General features: G+C 54.7%; 1 protein-coding gene across 3 annotated transcripts; it reads right to left on the bottom strand.

Moving 5' to 3' along the window:
- Positions 1–7,299: 7,299 nt before the first annotated feature.
- Positions 7,300–14,843, bottom strand: EGR3 (early growth response 3). Of its 3 annotated transcripts, none has more exons than XM_033857670.2 (3): positions 13,771–14,843; positions 12,324–13,575; positions 7,300–10,979 (listed from the first exon to the last, which is right to left on the bottom strand). In XM_033857670.2, the coding sequence occupies exons 2-3, from the start codon at positions 12,475–12,477 to the stop codon at positions 9,970–9,972; spliced, it is 1,164 nt and encodes a 387-aa protein (XP_033713561.1). In that variant the 5' UTR covers positions 12,478–13,575; positions 13,771–14,843; the 3' UTR covers positions 7,300–9,969. The 3 variants fall into 3 exon arrangements, with proteins under 3 accessions (XP_033713561.1, XP_073661938.1, XP_073661939.1); XM_073805837.1 differs by lacking the exon at positions 13,771–14,843 and adding an exon at positions 11,828–11,880 and having other exon boundaries at positions 12,324–12,453; XM_073805838.1 differs by lacking the exon at positions 12,324–13,575 and having other exon boundaries at positions 14,642–14,843.
- Between the last annotated feature and the right edge of the window lie 1,750 nt (positions 14,844–16,593).

Genomic DNA, 16,593 nt, shown 5'->3' with positions numbered 1-16,593 from the left:
CACAGGGAAGTGTCATCTGGGTTGGACAACCTCCACCGAGCCAGCTGGGCCTGCTCCAGAGATTCCAAGCTGCTAGGTTGTTTCCTGGGGACTGTGGGCCACTGGAATTTTCTCTTCCTCTTTGGGGAAAAGGACAAGAGAGTGAGCAAACCTACAGGCCACCAGGGGAGCATCCCAGGTAGATCCACTCTACCTAGAGTCCAATGGGATAATTCACAAGAGACCTTAGCACGGCACTTGGCAGGTAAAAAGTTCTCAGTACCTTTGGGGTTTCCTTATTATTGTGGGACCTGCGAGAGGACTTTCTAAGATCCCCCAGGAAGTTTCCCTCAACCCACCCTTACCTCCCCCGCCTCCCCCGCCTCCCACTAGACTCTGATTTATGTGCCTTACTATCAGCGACCACCATCCCATGACACCAGGCCCCATGTATTGAAATAGTCTGTTTATACTTCTGCCTCTCCCTTGACAGAATGGAAGATCCTCGAGGGTAGGGACAGTGTCCTGCGCATGTTTGTCTTTGTACTGCCTGCTGCTTCCCTCCCCTCCCCGGGGCAAGCACTGGACCTGCTTTAATACAGTTTTGCTAAATGAATGGATAAATGAATAGATGCAAAGAAGCTCTGGATGATGCCAAGTTGCCACGGAAAGACAGACACTGATGGGGGCTTTTGGAAAGACACAAAGCGGAAGACCAAAGAAAAGGCAAGGGGAAGACATTTTTCTCCTCCAGAATGAAACTGCTCAGACAAGTGTATAGGAATGATTCTCCAAGACTAAGATTTGCAACAATCCAGGGAGCTGGAGCTTGTGGATGGGAAGATTGTGGATGAAGTGATTTCAGGAATGTCCCATCTTACATGTTCAGGGCTGGGGTAAGAATATGATCCTATCAGAGGAACGTGGCCATCCACCAGCTCTTTGCCAAGGCAGGAGACATGGCCAATGCAGCCACAGAAGGAGGGAGCTGCCTTTGCAGGGGCAGTTTCTGAGAGAAGAGGCCACGGGAGATTCCCACTCTCAGGTCGGGCAGCAGGAAGGGTCATCCATCTTATTAGGAACTTGGTACCAAGGCAGATGGCAACGGGAAGAGAAAGGGTTCGCAGGCTTTGGTTCTCAAGCGAGGCAGTTCTGTCTCTCTGTGGACAAGCTGGAGTTTAGGAGGCATTGGTGGCCTCTGAGAGGACGTGGAAGAAAGTTTAAGAAGACTGCAGTCAGGGAGATGAAGAAGCCAAGCAGGGGAAGGGGGATTTGAAGGCTGAAAGGAGAGGCAGCCTGGACAGAGGGAGAGGACACCCAGGTACGGGTCGTGGCTCTCCCCAGGGGCTCGGTGGCAGGTTGGGGGGGGCTCTCCCTGACCATGAGTCTTCAGATTGTGTTTGCTTTCTCTGTGATCTGGTCCCACACTACCTCTCTGACTTCTTCCTATGGCTGACCGCTTGCCTCACTCCTTTCCAGACACTCTGGCTCCACTTGATTCCTTGAATAGCCCAAGAACACCATCACCAGGACCTTTACACTCTCCATCCCCTCTGCCCAGAGTGCTCTTGCCCAGAGGCCCCTGTGTGGCCAGCTGCATCACCTCCTGCATCTGTGCACAGAGGCCCCTTCCCCGTGAGGCTGTCCCGTACCACCCTGTAATGTATGGTAACCTGCTCGCCAGCACGCCTTCTTCCTCTGCTGCATTCTTCTCTGCGATATAGATCACAGTCTGACATATTATGTATTTGTTTGTTTGTTTTTTACCTGTTTCTGCCCTGGAGAAGAGAATCTTTGAGAATGGAGGGATTTTTGTTGTTGTTGATGGTTATATCCTTCCATAAATATTTATTAAATAAATGAAGGAATCGGCACCTTCTTATGGGACCCTCCACTGATAGTCTGGATCTGAAATCCTGGCTCTGCCTTTACTGGATGTGTGACCTTGGACAAGCCATGGGACCTCTGGAGGTCTCTATTTCCTTACCCAAAAAGCAGCGTTGGACTAAATTGCCTCTCAAGGTCCCCTAGGACTCTACAAATCTAGGGGAACCCACCCAGGGGGGTGGGATGAGGTAAGGGCCCTGACATCCCTGATTCTCTCATAGACCATCACTGCCATTAAAGCCTTAGATGACACTTCTGCTCCCAGACTAGGGTTGGGGGTGGCAGTGCCACCAGCCCTGGGGCTGGAAGCTGAGAACTGGCTAGAAGGCTGAGGTCAAGGACTGATGACTAAGAACAAGTCTCAGATCCAGGGTGAGGGACTGTCGGGGAAGAGCTGGGGCTGTTGCGTTTTATTTAAATCCCTGGTAAGGATCAGAAAGCAGGCAATAGCTCAATGACACATTAATTAACTTTGCAGATGATACTGGATCAGGAAGGTGTTACACCCACCCATCTAAGTGAGAGAGACAAAAGGACCTGGGAAGGGGTCAGGAACCAGGTCAAGAAATGGCAACAACGAGCAGCAGCTGTGGCCAAGAGGGGACAGGACTTGTGTCCTCTGGTCAGATTGGGGGTGGAGAGGATCCATTTTCTGAATACAGATGTCCAGTGGACGGCTGGGGTTGGGAGTGGTCGTGAGGACTGCAAGTTCCTCTGGCCGTCTTTGAATCGGTGTACCCATCCCTGGTGGAGCCAGAGCCCACTTTCTCACATCTGGGTTTGGAGGATGGGGAAAGGGGGCAGGGGCAAGGGACAAGGAAGATGAGTAACGTTTATGGAGCACCCACACTGAATCAGGCCCCATACACATCACTGCTTTTGAACCCCACAAGAGTAATGATCAGACGGGAGGAAAGTGACATCCAGAGAGACTAAGAAACGTGTTGACAGTCACGATGCAAGAAAGTGGCAAGAGGTGGGATTCAGATCGAGGATGGAGGTGGTGATTCCAAAGCAGGTTAACGGCCCCAAAGGAAAAGCTGGAGTAGCTGCTGGGTCATCAAACTGCCTCTCAATTTTCAGGACAGAGACCTGAGTAAGTAACAAGTGCCCCCAAGGAAGCTTTCCTTAGTACCCTAGGGTCATGCAGGAACCGGAAAACTTTCTGCTTTCCTGCTCAGATGGCCTGACCTTCCTAAGTAGTGGGGAGAAGGGAACAAGGAAGAATGGAAGAACTTTGGGCACCCGGAGGGGAAAAACCCTCAGGAGTAAAAGCGCCAGAGCTCTTGCAGCCTGTCGTTGAGAAGAAGCCAACGTTCCTGAAGGCCCAGTTCTGTTCTGGTCACTAATCTCCCTCCCTTTGGTGGAGACAGGGACCCGATGCATTCTGGGTAAGCGGTCAAGCCCTGGCGTGAACCACCCCAGAGAACGCAGGGGTAACTTCAGACAAGGGTAACTTCCCCCATGGAGGGCTGGGCTGTCTCCAGCCTCAGGGGCTTTAAGACATCTCTTTTCCTCCAGGGAGCTGAGAGATGGAAGCATTCCTGAGCCCCTCGCTGGGAACTCAGTGGGTGACTCCAAAGGGGGCTCAAGTCTGCTGTTGGCCGGATTAGAAAAGAGCTTCTGTTTTTGGTCGGGTCATGATGCTACTGTGAAAGGTCCAAGGTAGAGACGGCTGCAGGCCCTGGGCAGGCCTCATGGGGAGAGCCACCTGAAGGTCTAGCGATCACGCTCCCTGCAAATGAGAGAACACCACTGGAGTGATGATGGAAACGGAGGGTTGTAGAGTCCTGGAGGCCCCCAGGAATGGGTGAAGGAGGAGACTGTAGGAGCAGAGTGGGGTTCCTGAGGTCCAGGAAAGGCATTCCAAGGCCCAGAGATTGCCTTGTTCGTCCTTCATCCAGAGACGTTGAGAGCAGAGCAGGATCTCAGTAAACCAGCCCCATGTTCTTTTAAGTAGCCAGCACCGTCTAGAACCTTGTATTCTCTAATTCTTGTTTGCGGCTTTGCGTCCATGATCTGTTTGTATTACCTCCTTAGTAAGATTGCTCGGAAACCTTTCTTCTAGCCATCTGTGTGTTTGCCAGAAAGGAAGACATAGGTTTTTCATGCCCAGGTCAGTGGGCAGAGGAGTGCTGTGCCCCTGGTAGCCAGCAGGGGCAGCGGCAGGGACGACCCCAATTCCAGAGCCCAGATGAAGCAGTCGTGATGAAGATGGGGAATGAGGATCCCAGGCAGGAGAGTCGGGGCCTGGTCCCTTCCTGCTTGGGCATGGACACGTCAGAGACTTTAGCACAAGTTGGGGAAAGCCCCGTGACACTGCCCCCAACCCTGGCCCACCTCTGTTCTTGTAGAGGGTTGCGAAAATGATCATCGTGGAAAATATTAGAGGTGGCATGGATGGTAAACTTCAAGCAAAAGGAGCAGTGAAATTTCAAGACCTGGGATGCTGGGAGAAGCTGATGAGGCCAGACATGTTCCAGGCCTTCTTAGATGACTGATGGGGGAGTGATCATGTCCTCAGGGCTGTCCCAGGGACTGCTGTGACCAAGGGGTTCCAAGCGTCACTCAGATCTTCCCCCTTCTTCTGGAGACCTCATTCCTCTCCACACACAGAGTGGGTTTTCTAAAAAGAACCACTTGAGATAGATTTAGGATTCTGACCTATTTTTAAAACCCCATGGTACCTTTTAGAAAGTCATTTTCCCCTAGTCGTTAAGGTTTCTGCCAGTATGATTTCTAGTCTTTGGGACACACAGAGGTCTCCTACTTTCCCCGGGTTTATTATTCCAGGACACAAGGGGAGCTGATCAAGGCTGGGAAAAGGCAGCTCACAACCCCCTCATCTATGGCAAGCAAATTCTGGACTAGCAAAAGGGGATCAGTAACGATTGGCCATAGCGCCTGCCTACATTCACCGGAATCCATCTTCCTATTCCTTTTAATATACTTGTGAATAATACATAAAAACACACACACACACACACACACACATACACACTCACTCACCACCACCTCACCGCCACCACAACCACCACCGTATAAAAATATAAGTAAGCTATTCCTTGCCCCCAATTCTCACAAAGTATCTTCTCATTTGTATCCAATTCCATTTAACTGAGTACAATTTTGCAAAGAGTCATCACCTTCCGTAGGCCACTCTGGAGGAGTATGTGCATGGGGGGAGGGCATCCTTTCATTCACCCCCAAACAACTTAGGGTTTCCACACTTTTATGCCTGATTTTGTTCCTAGGCCTCTTCTTTGCAAAGCCTCCCTTGATTCCTTCTCATGATAGCCCCATCCAGGCCTTTCCTCTACCATACCCCCACTTCACCCCTAAGTTTCAGGGTTGAATCTCCTCTCCCCATATTTACAAAACCCAGGCAGGTTGGGTTGCTGGTGTGATGCTATCTGGGGCAGCCTTATCTAGCTACAAGGTGTGAATCAGAGATTACACCACACAGGGCTGGTACCAGCCAGGCAGGCTGCCATATTGCCAAGGAACCCAGTGGTTGAACAAGGATGGGTTGAGCAATATGCACCAATGGGAAGTGAGTTTATTAATCATGCCGCATAGTACACTGTTGACGAAAGTATCACTCTGAAGGCCCGGCTTGATTGGAGAAGGTGCAGGTGGGGCTGAATGCTAACTGTGACGACACCCTGTAAGCTATCTTCCTCTGACGATGTGCACTTGAAAAACACATAGAGATCTGGAAGGATTCATCCAGTTTAGCAAAGAGATGGATTATATGCTCCATCATTAGGACTTTTCGGCCATCTTGGATTCCCTCTGTTAAAAAAGAAGGATACCTCCTTGTGGCTGTACACAAAGTTGCAGCTTGGAAGTTTCAAAGTTTCATGAGGTGAGAGAAGGGAATTCAAGATGGCAGCCAGTGACCTAGAACTGTGTGGGCGAGAAAATTTAAGACTGCATCTTGCGTTCTTGTTATTGATCTCTTACTTCAAAAACATTCTTTTCTAAGGCCAGAGCCCACCTCCTCCACCCAGGTCTGCCTTCAACGTCTCAGTAACTATAGCCAACCAGAAATACCACCCACATTTTTCACTGTGATGGGCCTACATGGAGGGCAGGATGCAGGGGTGGGGTGGGGGTGGGGTGGGGGGCGGGGGGGCGGTGATAAGAGCAGTTTCTGAGCAGGGACATTATAGTATAGTTCTGTCACTGTATGGCTGGCCTGAATGGCACCCCAGGTGTTGAGACACTGTCCCCCATTCATAATGTCATGCTACATTGACATAGCTCTGTATCAGACACCAAGCCCCTAAATGTTGCTGAGGCAGATAATATGCAAAATGCATGGCTGAGAAACCCAAGCAAGAGGGCAGGCAGGAGAGAGAGGATTGATCTGTCCAAAGACTGTTCTAGAACAAGCCTCCCAATGATAAAGGATTCTAAAAGCGATGGGAAATAAGGTGAAGGGAGCAGGATGGAGATGTGGACACGGGAAGGAAGTGGAGGGTACATATCTCTTCAAGAGAAACGGAGAAAGCTCTAGGGCTGGCAAATCAAATCAGTTAAGGAAAGGGAAGGTTCTGGAGAAGAAAGCTCATAGGGTAGGGAAGCATCACTTCTATGGGTGATAGAAGTTGTAAGATGGGAGGGATTACTGCTCTATAAGACATTCCCTGTATTTCTCCAAATTCCTGTGTTCTTTCTTCTCTTCTAAGCATCGGATCCTTGGGTAGCTCATAAGAGCTAGGACAGGCAGCTACAAATAATGAGGCCTGGAGTATCCTGTCCAAGTGCGACTGCGTTGTAATGCTTTTAAACCTGATTTTTCCCAATTATCTGACCACCAAAAAGCTTTCAATCTTTCTGGTTATCTTGCCAACAATGAAGAACCCCCTCTCAAATCTCCATCTGTTTCTCAGGCTTCAAAAGCTCTAGCCAGAGTAGTACTCAGTGTGGCCGCAGAGACCACCGCAGGTCCTATTCTGGTGCTCCCTGAAGCCACCAGAGAAATAGTTCATAAGCCAGGAGATCCCATCCCTTCTACTCTCAAATACCCATTGGAAACCAGAGAGAAAGATTCTAGAAGGTTCCAGTCATCAGCCCCGGCTCCCATGAGCTTATCTAATCTGTTCACCTAATCTCTCTGGCAGTTTGAGGCTCCCAGAAGGGTGGAGGAGAATCCCTAGAACCACAGTAGAATTCTCTGAGAACCAGAGTAAACACTCAACATTGAGTTTGAAACGCCAGAACCCACACGAAATTCTAACCGACTTCTAAGAACACCAGACTCCATGTTTCCACGGTGAGGGGTTTCAGAGCAAGAACCACAAAAACCAGGCGTAAGAACCTATCAGACCAACCACCAGCCAGAAACAAAACAAGACGAAAAACGGGCCAAACCAAAACTTTATGCTATGAAAACAAGAAATAAAATAAGGAGATTTCTAGGCCGTCTGATTGTCAGCAAACACAATATATTTACTGTATTAGCATTTGCTCACAGTGCAAATGGTACAACATTACACCATTTCAATATTTCAGTTTTTAAAAATGCTGTTTTCATGAACTATATTATATTGGCATAACAATGTGACAAAGGAGCAAATGAAATGTTGGTGAAGAATTTCACCTTTTCACGATAACAAGCATATTTTTTTAACCTTAGTATAAGGTACTATAAATCCAAGAAATAAAAACATCCACAAAATATATTACATCTGGTTTGTCTTTTTCTAAGTACTCAACTTTATACAAAAGTCTTTCAAAAAATATCATTCCCCATAGGTTTTCCTGTTTAAAACCTGATTTTTTTCTCTCAGTTCACATAAGTTAGAGTGCATTTTCTTTTTGCTGTTTTTTTCTTAAAACATGCAGACATATAAAAAATCTGGATAGCACAACCTTTTGGCAACAAAGCTAGTTTTCTCTTAGTTTAGCTTAAATGTCTGAGAACAGTTTTATTAAAACAAAGGAAAACTCAGAGTTATCATGCAGTGACATGCATATACCAGAAGGAGTAAGGAAAAAATATTAAAGGATATCTGATTTCTCCTTCCAGCTTTGAAGTGACCAAAATTTTTGTTTTTAATAATCATCACATTATAAAAAGTATTCAGCAAAATACTGTCTCTGCAAAGAAAGATTTTACCCTTCAGCTGAAAAAATATGGGCCCTCCCGGCAAACTTCATCCACTTCTCTCTCCTTCTACAAAAAGTCCAAGTACCTGGAAGTCCACAGTCCCCTGCTCTTTGATTTTTCCCCCCTTTCACTAGACTCCTTTAGTATTATCTATCCGCCACCAAAAAACCGGTGCTTTTTTCTTTAAAAAAAAAAAAAGTGGGAAATGCATAAAGTGACTTTAAAAACAGACATTCTGTAAACTCCAGACCTTTGTTCCTTCTCTCTGGGCAGCTTACTGACCACAGGAGAAATAACGCTAACAGGGAACAGTACATTCAGGCAAGACTGCACTGGAAGCTGTGTCAGAGAGTAACCTTCCCTACTACTCCACTTCCAAAGAGTCACCCCTGTGTGGAGGAGGCTGGGGAGAGGGGGTGCCTGAGAAGAGGTGAGGTAGGGCGGGGAGAAGGTGAGACTGGGGTATGGAGAAGATGTGCCTCATTCAGCAACATGGATTAATGCAAACATCCCCATAGCTTTGAGGAAAATTTGGACAGAGATGTGTGTATATGTGTGTATATGGGTGTATATATACGTACTCACACACACATACACACATGTAGATATAATCTCGTCAGTTAAATTTTTCATAAAAAATAAATCATTTAAAGCTGTAAATGCCTACAAGTTCTCCTTATTCCGGTGCACTGCACTGGATAGCCAAGTACCTTAGAGATTTTATTTTACTAGGAATACATATTGCGTGCATGTTATATATAAATGTATATATGTGTGTGTGTGTAGACACACATATATACATACGTACACACACACACCGTATTCATAAATTTGAATTCTACCTGTTGTGTTGGTGATGACAAAGAGAGAGAGGGAAAGAAAGGCTGCATTCCCATTAATGGTGGGAAGAGAAATGGGTATGTGAGTGAGAGAACAAAAAGATGGCAAAATGGGGTGGTTGGTTGAGGCCTGCCTTTTTGGAAAAAGATTTGGAAAGAGATGGGAAAAGGCTTAGAGGGGAGAAGGGAGAGGAGGGGGAAAAAGGGCAGAGGGCAAACTCAGGAACAGAGATTTAAAAATCTCTGGGGCCGAGAAAACACATTTTTTTTAAAGGCAGGTTCAGTGATGGCTGCTTCTTCTCCCCGAAGATCAAACTGCCCTGAGGCCTTGAGAGGGAAGCGCTCGGAAAAGGAGGGATTCTGAGGGGCCAAACCCTAAGCGGCGGTAGCAGCACCGCGGCGGCGGCACCCGAGGCATTTCTGTGAGAAACATTATTTCGGAGCAGATGGAAGACCGTCTCGTCCCGCCACGTGCAGGCCCCCAGCGGCCTGGGGACCCGAGGTGGGGAAGAGTTTGGGGTGGACATAGCCCAGTTCAGCTCAAGAGTCTCGCACACACACGTGCGAGCGCGCGCGCGCGCACACGCACACACACACACACACAGACAGAAACACACACGCACACATACACTCACGCGAGCACGCACACTCGCGCGCATCCCCGCACGCAGGCGCGCGTGCGTGCGGCGGGCAGCAAGCTCTGCGCTTTGGTGCGCTCCTTACCCCCTCCCCCTCTCGGGTCTTCGATGGGGAACCGAGGGAGACGTGGGGAGAACCGTGAGGTGCTTGGGTCCAGCGAGGCTTGGGCGGGCCCAGCCTTCAGTCCCCCGCAGGTCCTTGGCCCGGCCCGGCGGCCCCTGGATCAAGACGATCCCAACTGAACAAAGCGGGCTAGACGCCACCTTTCCGCCCCCACGCCTTGGCTAATGGGGGGCAGCAAGGGGAAGGCGCCTCCTGCCCTGGCCCCCGACCGTTGGCCGGTGTGAAAGGGTGGAAACGGGGGACAGCGAAGGGAAACAAGGGGCCTTACGTCCATGGAGAGGCCAGGGCGCGGCCCCTGCGCCTCCGTGGCTAGCTTTCCAGCTGCATTCAGGCCAGCAGCCGGGAGACACTGAAGGGGAAAAGTGTGATCTGGGGGCCCGAGCCTCAGGCGCAGGTGGTGACCACAGGGGCCAGGGACACCGGGGCCGCCGAGGACGCAGAAGGCGCACCCCCCTTCTCCGCCTTCTTCTCCTTTTGCTTGAGGTGGATTTTGGCGTGGCGCTTGCGCTCGTCGCTGCGCGCAAACTTGCGCCCGCAGAATTCGCAGGCAAAGGGCTTCTCGCCCGTATGCGTGCGGATGTGAGTGGTAAGGTGGTCGCTGCGGCTGAAGCTCCGCATGCAGATCCGGCACTGGAAGGGCTTGTGGCCCGTGTGGATGCGCAGATGCCGGGTCAGCTCGTCCGAGCGGCTGAAACGGCGGTCGCAGCCCTCCGCCGGGCACGCGTGGGGCCGCTCGTGTAGCGGGGTCTTGCTGGGTCGGTTGGGGTACTTGCGGGGCCGGATGGGCTTGAGCGTGAGCGGCGGCTGGGGCAGGCTGCCAAAGCCCGGGTGGATCTGCTTGTCTTTGAATGCCTTGATGGTCTCCAGGGGGGTAATAGGGGGCGGGTTGACCCGGATGGGGTCCATGCCCTGGAAGGGCTTGTGCTCCGGAATGGAGCCCATGTCGTTGGGGTGGTGGTATAGGTTGTAGTCAGGAATCATGGGGAAGAGATTGCTGTCCAAGGCCGGTTTGGCCGATTGGTAATCCTGGGGGGAATAGGCGAGCCCGGGGTTGCCCTGGGGATCGTGGAAAGACACAGGCTCCGAGTAGAGATCACTGCAGTTAGAATAGGGGGGCAGCGCCGGATACATGGCCTCCACTTCCCCCTGCGGCGGCTGCACCATGCTGGCTGTGGAGGTTTGCGTGCTGAGTGCCCCAGAGGCCGGGGGCACCCCCAAGATGCCGGCGCTCATGAGGCTAATGATGTTGTCCTGGCACCAGTTGGAAGGGGAGTCAAAGGCGAACTTTCCCAAGTAGGTCACGGTCTTGTTGCCAGGGGCTGGCTGGAAGGAGCCCGAATAAGAGAGTTCCGGGTTGGGCTTCTCGTTGGTCAGACCGATGTCCATCACATTCTCTGCGGAGAGCGGGGGAGAGAGGGGAGGGGTGAGTGAAGCCGAGTCGGCTCCCAGGCAGGGGCGCCCAGGTCCTTGCCCAGGTGTGGAGGTGCGGCCGGGTGGAGTGCGCAGCGCATGGGGTAGGCTGCGCCAGGCGCAAAGCGGGCGGTGCCGCGCTCCCGGGCGCAACCTGGATACAGGAAAATACTACTGATCGGGGTGTGGAGTGGCTGCTGCACACACACCGCACACGCCGTACACACACACTCCCGTACCACACACACACACACACACACACACACACACACACACACACACAGGCGCGAGCGCGAGAAGCATTGTTGTTATTCCCGAGGTGGGGCGGGCAGGTAGCTGCAGCTACAGGTAGTTTCAGACCCGAAGCGCGCCGGGCTCTCGCTCTCCAGCGCACACAACTCGGCCTCTTCCCCTAGCGCTGTCCGCGCCGGACCCCGCGCCTCTCCTGCCCCGACGAAGCCCCCGGTGCGCACTGCGCCCGGGGAGCTGACCCGGAGTGCTCCGACGCTTTGTCCGCGGCGCGTAGAGGGGTGCTGTCCGCAAAGGGAGCTCTCCCGCCGCCTCCCCCAGCCCCAGTCTCCTCCGGGCCTGAAGGAGCTTTCGGCTTTTGCTGGAGGGGGAAAGCCCAGCCTCAGCTTAGCGAGAGTGGAGGGCGGCGGAAAACCGGCCGGTGTCTCCATGGCGGGAGTGGCCGCTCTTCCCAAGCTCCTCGGTCCGGGGATCGTCCCCTGTGGCAGCCCCCGCGCGGGTGGGCCCCCACCTTCTCCCCTCCCCGCCGTCCCCACACCCCCACGGCTTTGCTGAAAGCCCTGGAAAGGCAGCGTCGCAGTACCTCTCCCACCGCGGGGACTCCACGCCGCACATGGCTCCATCCCGGGTGGGAGGCTGAGGGAGTAAGGGGGGAGAGCGCGGGTGAAAAGGGACGTTGGGCTCCTCCTGGGAAAGGGGGCGACAGCATTACGCCTTGCGCACAGCCCGGCGATCGCGCTGCCTAAGTGGAGAACCCCAGAGCCGCTTGCACCTACCTCCCTTCGGTCGGCGGCTGCCCCCACCCGGGAGAACCGAAGCCTCTACCGTGGCGTCGCCAACCGAGCCTTCCCGATCGGGGAGGGCGGGAGGAGTGGGTGGGAAAAGCAACTCGACCCCCGGAAAATTCCCAGCGCGCCCCCCATATCTCCATCCATCCATCCATCCATCCATCCATCCATCTATCCATCCATCCATCCATCCATCCATCCATCCATCCATCCATCCATCCATCGCTAGCTCGTTCCCTCCTCCTCTTCCTCTCTCCCTTTCCTTCCTCGCCGCCTCCCCGCCGCCCTTACCTGTAGCCATCTGATTGTAATGGGCTACCGAGTCGCTGCTGCCAGAAAAGAGGTTGAGCGCGCTGGGGATCTCCTCGGGGTACAGATTGTCAGGCAGTTGGTTTAGCAAACTGCTCATGGTCACCGGCAGCTTCTCGGCGAGTTTGCCGGTCATAGCACTCCCGAGCTGCCGCCGCCGCCGCCGCCGCCACCGCCGCCGCTCGCTCTTAACGCAGCTTCCAGGCAAGCGGCATCGGAGAGGCGATCCGTGGTGCAGGGGAAAAGCATGCGAGAGGGAAAGTTCGGGAGGAGGGGGGAGGGAAGAGGGGAAGGGGTGGGCCTGGGGAGGGGATCTTCTCTTTTTGGGGGGTGGGTGGGAGAGAGGGCAAAGGAGGGTAATCCTCTTGGGTGCCTCAGCTGGTGCCGTAAGAGGCTGGGTCGTGGCGTGGGGGGGGGGGCGTGTGCGGGGTGGGTGGGTGGGTGCTGGGCCGGGGGGGATCTCGGCCCAAGGGGGTCGCACGCGGCCTCAGTATTGATAACACAAACAGACGCGCGCCCGCGGCCCCCCCGCCCCCCGATCCGCCACCGCCACCGCCGCCACCGCCGCCACTGCCGCCGCCGCCGCCTCTGCCGCTGCTGCTGCCGCTGCTACCACCACCACCAGCCCCGCAGCTTCCTAGCAAGCTCACTGCTGCCCAAAAGCTCCCAGCCAGGGAACTCCACCAGCCTATTTATCTGAGCCCCGGGAAAGCTCCGTGACGTAGCTGCCCATATATGGACAGACAAAGCCCAGCCGAAGGGGCGCGACGTCACAATGGAAGCTCCTCACAATGGAACATTAGAAAGCAGGAAGCGGGCCGCAGCCAACGTGCGGCGCCCGCACCGCTCGCGGATCTTAAAAAAAAGAGAGAGAGAAAGAGAGAAATAGAAGAGAAGAAGGAAAGAAAATTCGAGAGGAGAGAGGAAAGAGGGGTGTAACTGAACGTGCGGCGTAAAGCACGCAGCGCGGGGGTGAAAGAGCAATAATCGCCTGTGTGTTTATTTGATGTCTGCACTAGGAGAGCGCGCTTGTAGGACAGGGCGCCGTGGGGTGGGGTCGTTCGCAAGTGGCCTCTAACAGCCCCCCAGCAGGAAGAAAGAGAATTGAAAACACTCGGCGGGGTCCCTTTGCAGCCTGGGAACTTCTGGGGAACCCGGAAGGTGTGCGCTCCGACCCTGCCCCGGCCGCTCTTCTCGCGTACAGGATCCTGCCTGGCACTGGGACAAAGTCCCTCTGAGGAGGATTCCAGCGGGTCAGGGATCTCTGGTCCAGTATCCCGGGAACTTTTGTGCCGCCCTCCCTCCGATGCGCCGCCCACAGCCCTGCTGCTCCCTGGGCCCCTGACCCTGTGCTGACACCCGGCTGAGCGCAGTGGCTGGGAGATTTCGTAGCTGCATAGCGGCTGCGCGGGAGGCGAGAACTCCTCACCTTGGGGGTCGAGGATGTGCAGTTTTGGTGGTGAAGGAGAAGGAATGAAGTTGAGGGGATAGGGAACACGTGCACCAAACCCTCCATAAATTCCCTAATGGTTCCAAAGCACCCCTTTGGCCACGGGATGGCAGGAGGGCCCAGCAGGCCCAGGCGCAGTCGCTGTCTACTGCTGCCTGCGAAGGGCCCGCCACTGAGTTGCGGCAGCAGCCTGCCGAACCACAGTCTCTGAGCCACCACGGCGACCTCCCCTGCTCTCTACCCTCCCCCTCGCCTTCCACAGGGCTGTCCCCATTGCTGACTGCCGGCGCCCTGCAGTCAAGGGCTGCCTGTTTGCCGACCCCGAGCGCTGTCACCTCCCAGAGAGGCAGCAGATCCCGGGGGCGGCTATGTTCCCCGAGGCCTGTTTTCGGAGCGCGCGCGGCCGGGCCGCGGGAGAGGGAAAGGAGAGGAGGGGGGCGTGGGGAAGCGACCCCGGATCACACCGGCTCAGCGTGGGAGGAGTCCCTCCTCGCTGGCCGTGTGGGCGCGGTGGATCCCGCGTTCCTCGCTGGGGAGTCGGGGTTGGGGGAACATGCATTTCTCAGGGGGAGTGGGAGTATTGACAAGGAGGAGGAGAGGATCCCCGGGCCTCACTCCGTGGGAGGGCCACGCGGGCCGGGGACGTGTGGGAGGAACTCCCGAGCTGCACATCGTCGTGGGGGTGGATGACAACCTCTCTCTCCTCCCCTCCACTTCACTCGGTGGAGAACTAGGGGTGGGAGGGCCCGGCCTCCCCCGGATCTCCTCTGGTTCTTAGGAAAGGAGGGATTCCCGCCGCCGCGGGCCCCCTCTCCCCCGCCCCTGCTGCCGCTCCCGCCAGGCTACCCACACCTATACCGGGGAGGCTCTGCGCCCCTGGGCTCTCCTCCGCCCGCGCGGCGCGGGGAGGGAGCGCTCTGCAGCGGTCCCCAGCTCCGGCCGGAATCAGGGCATGCAGCGCCTCCCGCCCCCGGCTCCCTCCCAAGGGGGGGCGATTGGCCGGCCCGGGGGCGTGGGCGGCAGTGTGAGCCAGGCTGGGCGCGGGAGGGGCCCTGGCGGCTGCAGGGAGGGTCGCGGGGCGGCGGGCCAAGCCGGGAAGAGCCATACAAGGAGCGGATCCGGTGACGCGCCGGCCGCGCCCCTTCTCCTTCTCTATTTGGCTGCTGATTCCGGTCCCCGGATTTGCATATTTTGGCATCCAGTGGAAAAGGAAAGAAGAACGGAACCCGCAGCCTTTAAAGGAACCGCACAGGCTGTAGCGTCACCTAGGGAGGCGGTCTGGGGGGCGTGAAAAATTAGCCAGCGGCTCCGGCCTCTGGCCTTGGAGCTTGGCAGCTGGGGGGAGGCGGGGAGAGGCGGGGAGCCGCGACCACCAGAGAGCTTCGGCCGCTCCAGTCCCAGTCCTGGGCTCTCCGCGGCGCTTCCTGCTGCGAGTGCACCCGGAGGGTCTCTGCGGGTTCCGGCCCAGGACCAAGAGACGCCGCGAGGTCCGCGGCCTTTAGGCGAGCCGCAGGCCCCAGTAGTGACTGCAGTGCCCATGTTTCCCAGCGCGAGGCACAGCTCAGCCTGCGGGGGTGGCGGGGAGGAAGTGAGAGCCCTCCCGGCCGCCCAGCTCAACTCTGGAGGACCCTACCGTGATGCACCCCCCTCCCACCTGTTGAGACCTCTTCCCGGAGAGGAGGAGATTGAGGAGCTGCAAGCCCCAGTCCTGTTTGATAGGGGCCTACATTAGGAAAGGCAGAGGCAGTGGGAGCATTTCGGATCCTTGAAAGCTTCCAGGGCCCCAAAGACCATGGAGGAGTGTAGCCATTCCAGAGATGACCTGCAAACACTTTTAGGAGAGCTGGACCTGTTGCATCCAAGCAGAACAAGTAGCAGGGTTTTGCAGGCCTGCTCCAAGCCTTTATGCCTGTTGGTGAGAATGGATAGGAGTCTTTTTGGGCAAGATGTCTGCCCCCTCCTTCCTACTTGTCCATGACCTAGAACGGGAGCCTTCAATTCAAACAATATTCATTCAAACTTCAGTGTGATGTTGGCAAATGTCTGAATCTCTTTCTTGGCCTCAGTTTTCTTGTCTGTAAATTGGGATAATAATAGTACCTATCCCTTTGATAATCCTCATGGAGTACTTTTGCCAGACCCCTAGCCAGCACTCAGTAAATGGCAATCATTATTGGTAAACTATATTTTCCCCAACCCTACCATGTGGCTGAAAAGCCCTTTCCCCTTGTGTGTCTTAGGAGTGAGTGCGGTTGGTACAGGGAGTAAAAAGGGCCAGGTATGACACTGCATCCCACATCAGTGTGATCATATACAGGAAGTCCTATTTGTGTGCCGGGTACCTGCTGGGCACTATGTCATCGCAGAGATGGTGAAGGAATTGTCCCCACTGTGCGAGAGCAGAGGGCCCTCAATAGCTGGTGGTGACATAAAGTAGGAAACCAAGAAGTCACTCAGTTGCTCTTTAACACTCTGGAGCATCCTTCTAGACTTTTTATGGGGGGTGGCTATGGCTCCAAGGTGGGGTGGGGGACTCAGGTGCCCTTCCTCCCCTCCTCTGCCCTGGAAGGAGCCATGCTGGGGAAGGCCTGCCTCTACAAGCATAGGTTCTCACTGCCTGGTTGCTGGTCGGGTTGCAGCCCGCACAGGTGTCCCCTGTCAACCTGGATGATGGTGGCAGATGGAGGCCAGGGTTCCGTGGCGGGTGGGGACAACCCTGGGTATAGAGTAGGGGTGGGGGGTTTGGAGTGGCCCCTTGCAGACTAACAGCATTCTCCCTTCTGCTGGCCAAGTCTTGAATTC

Source organism: Tursiops truncatus, chromosome 6, assembly GCF_011762595.2.
Source record: "Tursiops truncatus isolate mTurTru1 chromosome 6, mTurTru1.mat.Y, whole genome shotgun sequence".
NCBI lineage: Eukaryota > Metazoa > Chordata > Mammalia > Artiodactyla > Delphinidae > Tursiops > Tursiops truncatus.
This window is presented reverse-complemented; position numbering and strand designations above follow the sequence as displayed.